Source organism: Melanostigma gelatinosum, assembly GCF_949748355.1.
Source record: "Melanostigma gelatinosum genome assembly, chromosome: 12".
Classification (NCBI taxonomy): Eukaryota; Metazoa; Chordata; class Actinopteri; order Perciformes; family Zoarcidae; genus Melanostigma; species Melanostigma gelatinosum.
In genome coordinates, this window is record NC_136645.1 from 7,373,710 (window position 1) to 7,390,986 (window position 17,277).

Sequence of the window (17,277 nt, forward strand, 5' to 3'; positions counted from 1 at the left end):
CTTTACACCTACAGTAGAGGTGATTCAAAGGAAGAAGCTCTCACTCCTATCTCCTTTTCCGGGCACCAGAAAGAGTTAGAACAATTAAGGAACATATGTTAACATCCAGAGCTTTTTTTTCTGTTATTTATCATGATTGTTGTTGTTTTTTAATACAGGCCAACAGGCCTGAATCCAAACTTAATACTAGGCTTGTGTCATGTGGCTTTAAACCACATTGATGCATCACACATGCTGGCAGTTATCGGTACTGCTTCGTGCTAAAGTACTATTTGTGAGTCTTTTATGTTAAGTATTTTTTAACAATGTGGCTCAGTTGCTGTTTGTATGGATTGATCTGTAATCGACTGTTGTTTCAGCTAATGGAGCTGAACTAGGCAGTCGACTCTATGTTGGAAGGAAAAAAAAGCAGAAAAATGTCCAAAACATTTCCGCAGCATAATCCATATTGAGCATCCTTGAACAATATCTTCCACACAATCATGTTTCCAGTTGCAGAACTGACAATAAATATATATATTTTTTTCTTTAAAAGGTGTAGCCTATGTATACTTTTATGCATCACTGCCCTTTAGCAGCAGATTTTGTTTTGTTTGCACTTGGCCTATTGTAAAAAATTAAGATAAGATAAGAGAGACTTTATTGTCCATGTGTCCCATGTGTATGCAACGCAGTACAATACATAGAGGAATGACAGTGTGTGCAAAACAAAAAGAACGAATGATGCATTTAACTTTGCACTACTGTTTAGCTAGTTCATTTAATATTATTATATTTCATTGTATATATTGTGCATTTCATATTTTTTACTCTGTTATTTTTATTGTATATACTGTGCATTTTTATAATCAATATTTTTTACTCTTATTCTTTTGGATTCATAAATCTATCTGTCTGTCTTGTCTGAACTACTAACAACCACGTTTTGTTTTTTCACTACAGAGGGATCATCTTCATTATATACAATCTTTGCTCCACCCACACTCACCAGCAGCAGCAGCAGCAGCAGCTCCTGGATCAGTGGAGATGGGCTGAGGCAGAGAGGACAGACCCAGCAACACCCATTGAGAGTAGCCGTTACAGACTCGGGTAAGGTCACCCCGTAACGTTTAACAAGAGTTCGTAAAGCGCTCTTGTTGCTAGCAGGTTCAACAATACACCAGTGGCCGTTTTTAGGTGGTTACATTAAGTTCAATGTTTTGTGTGAATCGTTTTATTATAAGTTAGTGGTGTGAAGTAGCTGCTAATAGCAGGCTAACCTGAGCCCGTATCTGCCAGTTATAGCTTCAGGCCAGAGTCGCTGATGCCGCTAACTGAAATGTTGTCAGCGGGTCGTGGTGATCTGACGTTAGCTAGCTAGCTGGAACGTTAGCCGTTTGTGAATCGCAAAAGTAACACGTTGTTTTAACGTTATCCCGCGTGTAATTTTGTAGCTCGTCGGTTAAGTAGTTTGTTTTTTAGTAACCCGAGACACACGCTCAGTGTCACTAGTTATCATTAACCTAGTGAGCATCTACATTCGTGTCCTGCTCTGCAAATACTAAAACCCTCACTAGCATATCGCTGTGGTGAACGGGACCCTGCCTGAGTAACTGTGAAGGCCAAAGCCTGTCAACCCCGCTGGCCGTATGTGCAAGATTCTGACCAGAAATGACTATTTTCAGCTGAACCTGAATGACCTGTCCCACCTTTGACCTGCAGGGAGCCAATTAGTTTAGTCCCTAAAATTGCTTCAGGTTCACTTCCAATGGTTTTTCTCAAAAAGGATTTTCTTTTGCCTAACTACTGTAGTGCACAATGCAATCTGATCTCAACGCCTAGATTAGTGATTTGTTAGGTACGTTAGGACATTTAAACAAGATCTAGGCTTTCTGCTCCACAGGTATTCACAGCTGTTGTGTGGCTTTTCAATGACACAGCAAGTAGTCCAAATCGTGGTAAAGAGAATATTGATCCTGTGGCCTATCCAGCTGCTCCGTACTGTTGTTTTATGACTTGTCCTCATGTGTGACCAGTTGGCCGCCATCTGATGTGGACAAAGCCTTGTGGCGAATGTAAAGAGTGAGTTTACCGTGGGAACGTTTGACCCAGGAGGAAGTCGACTTCGACGAAGTCAGAGTTAGACCTCATATTTGCTTGTCTTTGCATGTTCTCATTTATTTTGTTGGCTCTGTAACCCAGTCATGAGCAGCCTTTGTACTAGTATCCTGGCAATGATCTGTTTTTAGTTTCCTGGTTATGTATTTGAGCATTTTAGACAATCATATCCTGGCTTCAGAAACCCAGATGTGCTACCTAGACTACTCAAACAGAGGCTGTACTGTGTGTATTTGTCCTCGACACAATGGACCGGTTACACAAGTAATGAGACTGTAATCTAATGGTAATATATGCGTTAAAATAAATGCAAAAGTTGTGCAAATAAACAGTATAGTCAGATAAGATTGCAATACATTTTATTGTCAATTTCTTATTTAATTTCGAGTCAAAGCCAACCCTGTGGTACATACAGTCATGTCCATCAGCCAGACAACAATGTTCACCTTCGATTAGGAACTAGTTGAGTTAAAAACATCCACGTCATGTTTATGGGTGAGCGCTATATATATATATATATATATATATATATATATATATATATATATATATATATATATATATATATATATATATATAGCCGTACAGAATATGTCTGGATGATCAACTTCCAAGCTGATGCAGTGAACCTGTTCGCGAACAGTTGATTATTTACACATCCAGCTGTTACTGAGTAACATTATCATTCATTTGGACTCGTACTTCTGGCCACCTGTCGAATGTAAGTCCTGTATTTAAAGCTCTGTTCTTGGTCTCCTGAGGGAAATATCTGTCTCTTCAGCTGATAAACGCTCCACGATGTTAAACAGCTCGTCGCTAATGGCCGTTTGGTGCTGAGCGGATAGTGTACAGGGGTTTATTTTTCGTGCTTTTTTTTACGATAAACAGCAGAGTTATAAAACCAAAATAGTAAAGTTGCGGGTCGGACAGCTAAACATGAGCTGAAACTCACATAAGCTCATTAAAATAGGGAATCTGTTTATTCAGGTCGTAATTCTCTGTACGTTCATCAATGTGTGCGACCTATTTCACATCGTCACAATGTTTTCATATTGTTATAAAAATATAGATTTTAGCCACTTAAAATGTTCCCCGTGATCCTTTTTAAAAATGTTTCTTAATGTTCTGTGTTTATGTGAAAAATGAATATTGGCCGATATATTTCCACCAGATTTGATATAATATCAGTATTGCTATCAACCTCAAAAGTCCAGTATGGGTCTTACTATAGTTAGTATACTTATTGTTCCACACGAATGAAAACTAAAAGTCTCAGCAGCGTACACGGTTGCCTGACTGTTCACCTTGTTGGGATGCTGGTTTGCATTATTTCTGACATCTGTTCTGCATCACTGAAATGCAGATGAACTTGTGCGCATCACCTCTTTTTTCCAGGATCACTAAACTCAACAGAGACGTCTCTCTCTCTCCCTCATAACAATCCCTATTTGTGTCGTGCTCAGACAGTCTCCTCTGACAGTGTTGCTCCTTTTTCTCGTGCCTGTGATGACTCGGGTGGATGCAGGGGGGCTAACTGAGACGCTCTCAGCTCAGAGTCCATGCCCAACAAGCAGGCCTTTTGTCCCCGCGTGGCCCTCGAGCCACCCACACAGCGCTCATAATGTCCCGGAGAAAGAGCGTCTTTATCTTTTGCTTTCCAAAGACTCATCTCAATCACATATTTCAGGCTCCGTCCAAAAGGACAGCGGCTTAAACAGACTAATGCGACAATATGCCTACAGTAATGCTGCCGCCACCCACACAGGCGTTTGACATTGACATGCGAGCATTCACACTCGTATAGGACTAAACGGATGCACCGTAATCATTTACTTATTTTGTTGCATGCAGGTTTTCAGGGTTGTGTGGAACCTCAGCAGGTTAAACATTGCACATTCTCTCCCGCGCAGCTCCGAAGGGCGTTTGTGTTGTTCCTTTGTGTGGAACATGGCCGAGCTCTGTGGCGTGTTTTTTTTAAATTTCTTTTTGACCATGCACAAGTGGGTGCTCAGCTGTGGACGGAGGGAGGGAATAGAAGGGGTTGGCCAGAGGCTTGCCAAATTGGATGAGAGAGAGAGCGAGAGAGAGCAGTTGGGAGGCGATAGCACACAGAGAGAGAGAGAGGAGAGGACTGCAAACGAAGAGGGAGAAAAGAGAGCACTCCAGGGTGGGTGAGGAAGAGAGAGTGACGGTGGGTAGCGCGAGAAAAAGAGGGACTCGGGGGGGGGGGGGGGAGAGAGTGGGTGAGGCTGACATAAAAGGATAAAGGCGGGGTTGTGGTTAGTGTCACATGATCTCCCTGGCAGGCTGTAGCCTACTGAGCTCCAGGTGGCAGAGAGACCAGCGATACAGTCGAGTGAGAGAGAGCGGGCCACGCTAGCAAGGCTCCACCACAAAGACATTTACTTCCTCCCTCCAAACACTTCGCTCTCTTTTTTTTTTTTCTCTCTCCTTCAGGATTTTTTTTTTCTCCCCCGGTTCCCGCTTTTCCCCTTTCTCCTCTCCACTCCCGGCCCCAGCAGGCCAGGGAATGTCCCGGCGGCGAGATGCCTTACGTGGACCGACAGAACCGCAACTGTGGCTTCCTGGACATAGAGGAGAACGAGAGCAGTGGCAAGTTCCTGCGTCGTTACTTCATTCTGGACACGCAGCAGGGAAGCTTGGTGTGGTTCATGGACAACCCACAGGTAAATGACACAGTGTTAGCTTAGCTCTTAGCTTTGTTTTCTAGAACAGATCCCACCAGGTAACTGCACGGGCTAATGTTTAATGTGTTGACGGAAAAATGTGACAATTTACAGGCATGCCAACTAACCGTAGTTAGCGAACAGTGTGAATGATCAGCTCTCATGCAACGGCAGAGTAACTGCAGGCCACTTCTAGCTAAGCTGTCATCATTCATTATGGACACCAAACTAAGTACAGGCTAAATGTTTCCATCGCCAGACATGCGAGGATGGGAGAACGTGTATTATGTAATTCTAGCTGAAGGCAGTCAGGCCCATATTAAGGGCTGATGGTTGGGTACGTATTTTAGGTACCGGCAGACATTTGAATGAACTCGGAGTTAAACTCTAATCCTGGGATTATGTTTTTTTTTTTAAATCTTCCAGTGGTCTAGATAATCCCGTGTGGTGAGCGCTCATATTTGCTTTTGACCACAGTGGCCATGATTTTGTGCTCCGTGACCCTTGGTGTCACAGTTATTACCGTCTCCTCTTAGTTTGTTCATCGTGCTGGTTTGGAGTTGCTGCATTTTCAAGTGCACTGTTACATGAACTATTCATACATCGTGTAGTGCAGGAGAAATTTTTAATAATTCAGTAAGTCTCTTTCTTTTTATAGATTGAAAAAGCTTAAATTTTAATGATGTTAAATCTGGATCCCGTAGTTTCAGAAGCAGAGCAGCTATCATGGAGTGCACAACGCTATGTCCTAACTGTGTAATATTGACTTCACTCTCCCACCGCATTTTACTCTGTCGTTAATCCACAGCTATGGCTCCCGCCTTATTAATATGGTTCATGGTTGCCTGCATACAATATTCTTCTTCTTCTCTCACAGAACCTGCCGGTTGGTACAGACTGCGTGGGCTCCCTCAAGCTCACCTACATCTCTATGGTGAGAAGAACCACCGACGCTTGTCTTGACACTAAACGATTCTGCATCAATAGAAACCACTTACAGTGTTCGCTTGAACTGGGAAGCTGACAATTGTGAGCTTTGTCCTCCTTTAGGTCAGCGACGCCACCAAGCTGAGGCCTAAGGCGGAATTCTGCTTCGGTAAGAAAACGAGGATCGTCACAGACGAGCTATCGACTTGAAATGTCTCCGCATTAGAATACTAGTTTGATCGTTTACTGGAGGAGTGAGAAAATAAATATTTCAGGGATTCCTCAAACCTTTTTACCGTTTAAATCATTTGTTTTATTCTGGCATGGAGTAGCTGTGTGTTGAATAGTATTGACGGTATGAATCATATGAAACGATAACCAAACTTGTCAAATAAGCGTACATCATGTTCGAGTATAGAACTCGCCTGCAGTGCTTTGCAAACATCAGCAGTGACGGTGTGCTTAATCACATGTTGACTAAGCTGAGTACACTTCGTGTAACCTCCGGGAGGAATGTTTGCTGTCCTGCTCTGCCCTTTACACCTGGTCAAGCGTTGCTCTCCACATACGTTCTCCGCCATTGACCCGGCGGGCCTTCTTCAAGACTGTCTGTTTAGCCAACTCGCAAAGATGCAGGCGACCACGGCGGTTGATGGTCTGAGTTTCTGTTTGTCAAGTTGCATTTCAAGCATGTCGAGCGCGTTCCCCACCCCACAAGTTTGAAACTTTCCTTGTTTACATCAGCTTGTGTTCTTCTTCTGCTACAGTGGTGCATCAACTAATGTCGAAACACATGTGCTCTGTAACATGCTGAACCTTAGGGTCGGGTTTCGCTTGTAAAGAAGTAGTCTGTGTCGGTTTAGCCCCATCTGGCCATGACCCATGTCCTACTCGTGGATATTTAGAAACAAAGATATTGTTTGATCTCGACATTTTGTCCTTGTCGTTTCTCCCTATGCGGTCAAGACGGTAAAGAAAAATTGTTGTGAGTAAATAGGAACCATCATCAGGTTATTTGGTAGTAAACCTCCATTCCCTGTTATTGTGTACTAGCCCCCTCTCCATCCTCTTCAATAGCAGGAAATACTAGCGTGTCGACTACCGTGACTGAGTGTGTCGGACTGTGTGGGCGCACCAGTTGCCTTGTTGAGGTTTTCGACAGGATGCCTGCATCCTAATCGGAACCTGATTCAGAGATGCAGGGAGTTATTTTTAAACTACCGTTTGTGTGCCACATGTTCTTGCGAATATCTACGAATCCTCCTGCATCTAGCAACGAGAAACATCGGGTGATGAAGTTAGGCAAATCGGCGTCGCACTACAGATCTTTTTACAGTAAGACAGTGGATGCTTGTCTGTGATTGGATGGTGGGTACGGGGCGGTTCCTTGTGCGTGTCTGGGTTGGGGAAAGAGATCAAGAGCGGTGTGTTCGTGTGAACTTTGGTGCTTGGATGCATAAATTGTTCTATGATGTGTAGCTATGAGTCAGATCTGATACTCCGCCTCTTGTCTTCCCAGTGCCCACCAGAGACCACCACCAAGCAGGTTACCAAACACACAGTGGACACATCTGAAGATTAAATGAGACCAGACGGGCAGATTTATTTACAGAAAAGTGGAAGAAAAACAGGGAAAGCGAGGTATTGCGTGTGTCTTAAGAGCCGGACCAAACTAGGAAGAATGACCGTCATTGTGACACAGACTTTGAGCTCCCAGTGGCTTTTACGGCTCGCCCCCGCCAGATTCACCAGCTTTAATGTAATTCATTCCCATGGTGTCAAAAGGAAACACATGAGACACAGGGATGGTTTGAGCTGCATAATTGAAGGATTAGAGAGAGAGAGAGAGAGAGAGAGAGAGAGATTCTTTCAGCTCCTAAATCCTGATCCATAGCTAATCAGCATTTGACACAACATTTTCTTTGTGATTGGGGGAAAAATGGGGTTTGCGCATGTTCACATGGGCGGGCAATATTTAGTGGTTCGTAGCCCATGGGCCGCTGTCATGGTGAGAAGTGGGTAGGTGGTGGCAGACTGAGGCAGCTGGGTCATCCTCCACATGCCGAGGGAATGCTGCCGGGAGAGTCTCTTTCACTTCCAGAGAAATCTGTGGCAGCGGTTCCGTTCTGCTGACACTCGGCCATGTCTTCTATTCAAGACGGACCAAAAGTCCAATTAGTCAACACCCACCTCATAGTGCTTCCTTAGTTCTAGTGCTTTTTTGCGTGCGACTCGTGTGGAACACAGGATGAATCGGATGATGTAGTGTAGCGAATACAGTGGTGTCTGAAAATACTTTCACCCATTGAACTGTTCCCACTGCTCTCTTTTTAATCAACCATTAGTCATCAATGCTGGGATGAGGAAGTTCTTCCTGCAGGCCAATGATCAGCAGGACCTGGTGGACTGGGTCAACGCTCTCAATAAAGCCACCAAGATCACCGTAAGACACGCGCACACACACACACACACACACACACCATCCCTGAGTCATCCGTACTAATCTGTTCTTTTCGGCTGATGTTTGATCGCTTTTATTTCTTCCTTTTCTGTAGAAGTGAATGACTGGTCTGCCAAGACACTAGATAGGAGTGAGTCAGAGCCTGACTAACAGGATGCTGTATTGAGTCCTGGGATAAAGGACTGTTTCCATTGTTCTCCATGAGGCCTTAATTATCCAAAAAGAAAATTATATTAAATGTGTTAAAGGTTACAGACTTGATTATATCTATTGAGAAAAGGAGTATTTACCATCCTAAAGCGCTATTCCACAAAATGTGTATGTCTGTTTATTATTTGTGTGTTTAATAAAGAATTGTCTGGTGTGTGTGGTTTTTCCTAAGGTGCCAAAGTTGTCTGATGGGCAGCAGAATGCAGAGAACCAGAAGGCTTTACCGGATGTCGTAGGGCCCAAGAAACAAGTCTCCTATAAGACAGAGATCATTGGAGGAGTCCCCATCGTCACCCAGACCCAGGTACACACACACACACACACACGTACTGCACGACGTACTGTGTTTACATGCGTGCACATAACTGCTAAATGCATGTTATTTAGAAAAACGTAACTTAAGCTATGAATACTCCCACAGTACTTCTTTAGTACTTTCAGTTTTTCATCTATAGTAATATTTTCCCAAACTACTTTTGCTTTAACTAACAATTCTACCCGACATGGATTGTGGCGGACATATTTTTGTAATAATATTTCCGGCTTCCTTTACCCTCCAGCATGACGATGGTGCAGGCAGAATGGAGCGTGAGGCCATGCATCGGTCCCACAGCCAGCTGCCCTACTTCCTGGGCAGGCCGAGTCAGGAGCACACCGTCATCAAGTCGGGCTACTGCGTCAAGCAGGGAGCTGTGGTGGGAACCGGCCGCTGTGTGGGGGCGGGTACCGGCCGCTGTGTGGGGGCGGGTACCGGCCGCTGTGTGGGGGCGGCTACCGGCCGCTGTGTGGGGGCGGGTACCGGCCGCTGTGTGGGGGCGGGTACCGGCCGCTGTGTGGGGGCGGGTACCGGCCGCTGTGTGGGGGCGGGTTGAAAGTTCATCAACACGGAAGGAATTGCGATTCTTAAAATGCAATTCAGTGTGTGTTCAATTCTGTTTAGAGATTCCCAAGGATAATTAACTTCCCCCTCAAAAAAAAAAACATACATACACACACACACACATTTGACAAAAGGTCTGAACATCTTTTCCCTTTTTCCTCTCCAGATGAGGAACTGGAAACGGCGATATTTTCTTCTGGAGGAAAACTCAATGAGCTACTTCAAGTCAGATTTGGTAATTCACTTAAATTAAGTTATGTGAAGCCTTTTATGTTTGTTTTTTAATTTTTTTAAATGTATTGATGATGTGTGTGGACTGGATTCACCCCCCACAGTCTGAGGCAGAGTAACAACACACACACACTGTCCCGAGTTCTAACATGCTTTATCTCCCGTCTTGTGGAATTCTATGCTTTCACTTCACACGTCCTGGCATGCCTTGTTCCCCCCCTGGCCTTCCTTACACACACGCAGGCGCACACACACACACACTGTCCTCAGGATAATTCTGCACGTCTCATACCCTGTCCTTGTCCGTGTCTGCCCTTATGTGACAGCTCTATCTGTCTATTTGGCTATCAACAGGCCCCAAGGACACAGACTCTCTGTCTGCTGTATCAAATGGCCGGGTCAAGAAAGTTCTAACTACCACAGTTTTAGTTTGCAGTCTGCTACTTGTGACTGAAGTTCTGTCTCTACGAAACTGAAAAACTCTGCAAGACGGCATCTTTTTTTAGACATACATACATACGGAAACATTTATCTTGTGTGTTTCGGTTGTTAAGTTTGGGCTTCTTTAAGTGTTCGCTGTTGTTTTCCTTAACTTTTAGGAGAAAGAGCCGCTGAGAATGATCCCGCTGAAGGAAGTTCACAAAGTCCATGGGTGCAAACAGAGGTATTTAACGTGTCCCAGCATTTTCACATTCCACAAAAACAAAAACATCTTTAGTCCAGGAGGATTGTGTTTATCTCTCCTGATATAGGTGAGATAAATACGATCTGACTTCTTTTCCACTCTTGTTGTAGTGACATCATGATGAGAGATAATCTGTTTGAAGTCGTCACCACATCCAGGACCTTCTACATACAGGTAGGGTCCTTCACAAACCCTGTGATGGCTCTCTCGCTCGTCTCCATGTCTACCAACCGTCTCACTCTCTTGTCTTTTGTCCTTTTACGTTTGTCTCCACTAGGCGGACAGCCAAGAGGAGATGCACAGCTGGATTAAAGCCGTCTCCGGGGCCATTGTGGCCCAGCGGGGGCCTGGGAGGTCTGCTGCCACAGTATGTATATTACACTACAGTGTCGCCATAGTATGGATTCAAGTCATAAGTAGACTTGAATCTGACTGGAGACCTCAAATGTACCTGTGAACAAGGGAAATGACTGGAGACTTACTGACTGAGTACCATCAGGTGGTGAGAGGAGACTGTTCCCTTTTGACTTCATCTCAAGCAGATGCAGAGTAGCAGAAACGCTAGTTTGAAGGTAGGTTGATGAAGCTAAATCCTACTTTGTGTACTCTGCACCAATAGTTGCGAACTCCCAACCCGTGGACCGGCACCGGGCCTGAGGACATTTCCTACCAGGCCGCAAGGAAATGATTATATGGATTATTCTAACTCTACAGCCTGTATTTACATAGAACTTGGCACAGCCTGTTCTGCATTTTCCTCATTCCTCCTCGTCACCACCCAGCAGCAAAACACGGATTTGTTTTGTTGTTGACCATGTCATGCTTTTTATTCGGGAATCAACAGATGACAGGAAATGAGGGGACGGGGGGGGGGGGGGACAAATGTCCCCAGCTGGATGCAAACTGGGGACATTGTGGGTTTTTTGTTTAGCGCCTTAACGCCCTGAGCCGCCGGGCTCCCTTACACAGATTTATAACTAAAGTAGGACGTCAGTACATAAGTCATCATTTAGCTCGTGATGACGGACTGGTGTACTCGCACAGACCAACACATCTGTGTGAGAAGATTAAGATTAGAACCGCTTGATTCGGCCAAATCCGCAGCCTGCATGCACAGAGACAGGCAGCCAGACTGGAGCAGGTGAGACGTAAACCAGCTCCATAGTCCCGACTGCAGAGGAGAGAGGGTCCTCTGACGCAGTCGGCCCCTTCTGGTTGGACTGGAATTATCCTCAACACCACTGCGCTGTCGGTTTCTCTACAGTTCCCTCCTCTCCTCCCCCCTGTGTCTTTCTCTCTGTGTAGCTTGTTTCCCCCCCCCTTTCCTCTTCTGTGACCCTTCTCTCTCTCCTCTATTTTCCTTTCTTTGTCACATTCTCTCCACCTCCTCCTCCTCCCTGTGGGCCGACAGCCCATCTGCTCTAATACTGCTTTGCACTGTGTTGTTGCAGATGCGGCAGGCCAGACGGCTGTCGAACCCTTGTATACAGAGGTATACGTCTCGAATCGGGGAGTGCAGCAGCACGTATGTCAGCTCCTCTAAATCCCCCCTTTTAAACTATAAGTTCACCTTTTTTTTGTACTACTGTTTTCCACTCACTGGCTGGCCCTCTGTGGTTGTAGACCTTTTGAGAGCAGATCGGATCTTCCGGCATATCTGATGCTTCTTTATTTCCTCAGAACCAACCACCATGTATGGCTGTGATAACCCAACACGCGCTCCTCCCCTTCATGACCTCGTCCTCGCTGCTTCCCTCATCCACTTCTCCTCCTCCATTTTCCTTTCCTTTTCTTTCTTGCTGCGCTGTCACTTTTAAACTTCATTCGGTGCGCTCAGACGGTGCTGAAGACTTGAGGTGTGCTTGATTTTAGCTTCTCTCGCATGTGATGACCGTCGCCCACGGGGCACGGCAGCCGAAAACAAGAACACCTCAAGTTGTACAAATGCTAATTAGTAATATTTCTATACAGAATGACTCCCTCCCTCCCTTATAGCTTCACCTGCAGAGCTTCCACCTGTCCTCACCATTATTTATGATGCTTCAGTGTAATGCATTTGATGTAGAATCCATGCACATACATGAGCAGCTGAGCTGTGAGTACCGTGAGCCTGTTTCTATCTTGTCTGTATTACTGCGTACATGTGTCTTTCACACCTTCTGTTTCTCTTCCCTTCGTGCTCCGTTATCTCTGCAGTCTGCTGCAGCTGTGTACCTGTCTTAGATGTGTGACATCCTGCTTGTCTCTCCTCTTCCCTCCTGTTCGCTGCCTGTATGTTTTTGTTTTTTCTCTCTTCCTGATGATACACACAATAATAAGATACTTGTTTCCATGTTGACTACCGATACCGTTTTCTGTGCTAAACGGCTTTGAATTGAGGACTCGCCAACGCTGAAATCCACATGTCCAGAGTCACAAACCTTTTAGTTTTCAAAGCAGTGTGTTGGTTTGCATATGAATATTTTGGTTTGTCAGAGCTAATCAAGTATACAAGGGGCTAAGAGGATGTCTTCAGCGTTTTGTATTATTTCTCCCTATAACAGCCCCTAAAACTCAGCATGAGCTTGATTTTGGAGCTTTGGATTCAGCATAAAGCATCTGTTGATACGTGTGTGTGGCTCCTTCTGGGACTTTTAGACATGTTTGTGTTAGGAAACTGCTTCTTAAACCTTGTTCAGCCTACGTGGATCTACAGATCAGAATTTGAACAGGCCTGCAAAGTCACAGGGTGTCATTGTGCTTCTGTGGCACAAACTGTGTCCAGATACAGTATCTTGGAAGTCGAGGCAGTTATTAGTTATTAGTTATTAGTCTTTTCTTTATAGTTGGGATGTTTCTCTCAAGCAACATTTCACCGACTGCTCAGCGGCAAACCCCTCGTTGCTTTCACTTTCTCTGCTGCGTGTTTTTTCTTTCTTTTCCATTCGTCTGTTTTGTGTTTCAGAGATTGAAATCTGACAATGAAAAGCTGTGAAATAATGAGCAACAACCAACCACTGCTTCCTAAGGCACTCTGCTCCTCCACTGCAACCTGTTGAGACTACCAAAACTAAAACCTGCTGACACTACTACCACTCCTCCCTCTACTGCTACTACCATCTCCCCTCTTTAGCAATGCTACATTCTTCCGCACCTTCAACCTTCAGTACCTACTCTGCATACGGCTCCACACGCTGGTGCTAATACCAAGTCTGTAACTCTCACTTTTGGTCCCCTTCAAATACGCTGCACACGTCAGGGTTTCACTTTGCTTACTAACAGCCACTCTCGTCGTCTCGCTCTTCTCTCTTTGTGTCCTCTCCCTCTGTTTTTCTGCTGCAGGACCGCGGCGACCGCTCCACTTTCTACCGCAGCCCCGCGGGCCCCCCCGCCCCTCGCTCGCCCATATCTGCCATGCCACCATGCTACCCAGAGTGGGGGGCTGCTGTCACGTGCGGTACACGCCCGCAGCCTGGCGTGGGACAGCGAGCACTTCATGAGCCTGCTGCCACGGCCCAGTCACAGCCGCACGCCAGCACGCCTGTCCCTGCAGGAGACGACGCGCCTGGCAAAGTGACCCGCGACCCGCCCGGGACCACCATCGATAACGCCGAGGAGTCCCCGTGGCGAAGACGGAGCAGCTTTGAGCCCCACATGCCCGAACCCCCCGTGGACCTGGATGACGCCGACCTGCCAGTGAGCGAGGTCTGAGCCGTTGAACTGGACATTTAGAACATTAACGGGGATTTAAAGAGGAAGCCGTGCGCGTGATGTGATGGTGTTGAAAAAACCGGGGCAGCTATTTGTTTTCATACCAAAGCTGTTGGCAGAAGACAATATATGCAACTCGAGTTTTGAGCTCCTCCGTCAGTGTGCTAAAGATAAAAGTTGGGTCACCGCCACTGAACTGCACTCGTGTGCCAAAGACGACCCGGTCTTCACCCCCCCCCCCCCCCTCCCCTCCGCCTGCTGTCGCATTTACAATGATGTATTTATTTACTAAGAGTTGATGTTGTCAAACAAAACTACAAAATTCTAGTGAAGTTGTGCTGATTAGAGTTCAGTGCCAGAGCTTTGTTTTAACCTGCACAGGCACAACGAGGTGACGGAGGATTTTTGTAAACCACTTTGTGCCAAGAAGGTAAGGGGACTTTAAAGGTTGCAAACATTTCCTTTTGTCTGAGAGTTCAAACTGAGGACTGGCTTTTCATCACCGCACTTATCTGCTAATTTACCTGTGTGGGCCGTTCGCACACTCACTATTGTTCGCCTGGATTTGTCTGCTGTTGTTGGCCAGCGATAGAGATGTGGGGCAAGCCGAGTCTGAGATCATATTTTGACTCATGCAAATTGTAATTCAAAGATCCAGGACTGTTCAATTCAAAACATTTGTATGTGACCCAATGTGTATAATAATGCAAGAACAAATGTATTGCAGCCCTTTTCTCGTTATTTTTAATAGATCGGAGGGTTAAATAAAATAAAGCATCCTCAGTGTGATGTCAGTTGACTGAAGTTCACTACTAGTAGCTTACATGTACATCTACAATGAATAGTATTTAAATATTCACAGTTGCTGGTAAAGCGTCCCTTCACATCCTAAATTTGCTTATTTTTCGTGCTATATTTCAACATACCAGACTCTGTGCACTCACTGTTGTGACTGGATGACGTGGGAAGTAAACAAGGAGTACGCTTGTGTGCATTTTGTAATTCACAGTAATAAAACTTCAACAATAGTGCTCTGTCAGGTATAGATGAGCTTCATGTGCTGATAGATTTGGGTAATAACTGGCTCAGATGAGTTAACGAAACCTGCAGATCATTGTTTAGAGTACTGTATGAATCATCGTTTAACAAAAGAAAACAATCTGTGAACATTTAAGCTCAGACACTTCCGTTGCATGTTAACATTTTAATGATTCCTCAGATTGTCTTTCTGTTTTTAGTTTTTATCTATGGCCTCTGTGTTTGCAGAATAGAGCAGCAGCGTTATCTTTTACCGGTATATGCTTTTAGATGTTTGATTCTGTGTACCTGTGTAGCCGACCCAGCAGCAGGCAGCTGCCTCATGGTTTTATTTAAAAATGTCTGTAGTCCTGATAAATAATACACTAATGTTTTTTTTAAGTGCCTGCTTCCTTTCAGCCCAACCAAGTCGAGCAATTTCACCCCTTTTCAGTCCGGTGTAATTGGTTTGAATTGTCTATTTATTATGTGGATGACTTGAAAGAAATAAACACTGAAAATGTGCACAATTAGTCTGAGCTTTAGTCTCACTGGAGGAAAGGTTTGATTATTTGGTATAAATGCCGGTCCGCTCATCACGGCTGCCTCTGCCCTCTGGTGGTGAGAGGGAAACACTTCACTCTGCTTCACTTCCATTGACGTGCTGCACAAGTCAAGCATTCATCAACGATACAATGATTTAGTTATCAGAATGGAAATAAATTCTACTGGTTCAAACCATCTACTAGAATGAGAGCAGAGTGACCGATGAACAGAAATACATGATCTCATTTACTGTAAGCAATAAGCATGCAAAACAATTAGTGTTGTTGGACACTCGTTTAAAAACATTCAAAAATAAATTAGACTGTCCTGCTGTACTCGACATTTACATCTTTACAACACATTAAAGGGCCAGTGTGTAGCATTTCGGGGGATCTATTAGCAGAAATGGAATATATTATTCATAACTGTTTTCATTAGTGTGTGACCTGAAACTAAGAATAGTTGTGTTGTTGTCCTCTTCACGGACTCCACCATGTTTCTACAGTAGCTCATAATGGACAAACTATACACTGGCTCTCGAGAGGGCGCAAACAAAGTAAAATAAATCTGTCACTGTAATTGCGGCTAGGGCACAACATGAATGAATCAAAAAACACAGGACATGATGTTTGTCTGTCCTTTGTGCCAAGGTGGTGAGCACTTCCAGGAAGTTAACCTTGTTTTGAGTGGTTGACGATCGACAAGTGTGGGTTTTCCAGCTTGGGGTGTATCTTGGTTTGGTTTAGGTTGTCGAATTTTGTGACAGTTGGGCCCAGAACACATCATCAGTAATGTTCCCATGTGTCATTGGGTGTTTCGGCCTTTCAACACTATACACCCTCCCCAAGGGCGGCCAGCTGCAGGATGACCAACCCTCAGCGTGTGTGCCGTGCCCAACTGTCTCAAACTTGACAACATTGAGAACGGTAGACGCTTGAATGGTTAACAGGTGGGGATTCTTAAAGTGACTCATGCTGACATATTTGGAGCCCAGCACGGGTCATTCCGCTTGATCCAAATCCACTGGCTGCTTCTTTCAGCCGCCTCTGAGACTGCCTTGATGGTCTGCCGCAGAGCCTGACCGTGGCTTCCCAGCTCTTTCAGCAGTCTGATGGTCGAAGAAGCCACAGGTCCTCTGCATCCCACTTCCACTGGACATTTTATTTTCTTCAGTGAAGGGGACCAGAGTACCAGGTCTGGCCTGAGGTTGGTGGCAGCAATCTCTGGAGGAAAGATCAATTGCTGGCCGACGTCGACCAGAGAGTCGCTGGAGTTGGGCAGAGGGCACAGGTTGGGTCTTCGCCATCCCACTGATGGAGATTCTTTGGTGATGGAAGCACGTCATAAGTAGCTCTGATGATAAAGCTAATTTTTGTTGCTTCCATTTCCCATAGTTCCCTCCAGCTGATCTTTCTTCTCTCCACACCTTCCCACCGCATCCATTGTCCCTGTTTCACGAGAGAGACAGCCTTCGTACTTCTTGCGACCTCCTCCTCTCGGCGCACCTCCTCGACCACCAATTTTCTCCATTCTGATGTTGTGGCCTTTCGCCAAGTTGGTTCACTTGCCGTCCTCTTCCTTTCTGAACTTGCCCCACGATGTCTTTGTGCCTCAGGGTTGATGTTGCTTGCTGCACAGCATTGGATGGTTTCCACTTCCGCCCAGTTGCTAGGGGCAGTGCAGCATTACTGATAATCTTGTCTCAGATCCCTCAAATCTGTTACTGTAATTGCGGCTCGGGCACAATATGTATTATGATCAGGCAAAAGTCTACAAAACCACAAATAACACAATGAAACAGATGTTTGATTCATTTAACTGTTTCAACTTCAACAACTCAATTAGT

At 45.2% G+C, this 17,277-nt stretch overlaps 1 protein-coding gene across 3 annotated transcripts; it reads left to right on the plus strand.

The window, feature by feature from the left end:
- The first annotated feature begins 1,015 nt into the window (after nt 1–1,015).
- LOC306785486 (pleckstrin homology domain-containing family A member 1-like) lies at nt 1,016–15,418 on the plus strand. Of its 3 annotated transcripts, none has more exons than XR_013772417.1 (13): nt 1,016–1,089; nt 4,555–4,784; nt 5,662–5,718; nt 5,835–5,880; nt 8,057–8,154; nt 8,555–8,686; nt 8,943–9,077; nt 9,429–9,497; nt 10,093–10,157; nt 10,289–10,352; nt 10,456–10,545; nt 13,500–13,937; nt 14,029–15,418. XR_013772417.1 is itself a non-coding variant. In XM_079279892.1 (13 exons), the coding sequence occupies exons 2-13, from the start codon at nt 4,644–4,646 to the stop codon at nt 13,732–13,734; spliced, it is 1,206 nt and encodes a 401-aa protein (XP_079136018.1). In that variant the 5' UTR covers nt 1,016–1,089; nt 4,555–4,643; the 3' UTR covers nt 13,735–13,869. The 3 variants fall into 3 exon arrangements, 2 of the variants coding, with proteins under 2 accessions (XP_079136018.1, XP_079136017.1); XM_079279892.1 differs by lacking the exon at nt 14,029–15,418 and adding an exon at nt 11,630–11,703 and having other exon boundaries at nt 13,500–13,869; XM_079279891.1 differs by having other exon boundaries at nt 13,500–15,418.
- The last annotated feature ends 1,859 nt before the right edge of the window (nt 15,419–17,277 follow it).

Coding starts and splice junctions, on each gene's coding strand:
- LOC306785486 (XM_079279891.1), top strand. CDS start 4,644: ATGCCTTACGTGGACCGACAGAACCGCAACTGTGGCTTCCTGGACATA. Junction 8,155..8,554: donor ATAAAGCCACCAAGATCACC/GTAAGACACGCG, acceptor GTTTTTCCTAAG/GTGCCAAAGTTGTCTGATGG. Junction 10,353..10,455: donor CCAGGACCTTCTACATACAG/GTAGGGTCCTTC, acceptor TGTCTCCACTAG/GCGGACAGCCAAGAGGAGAT.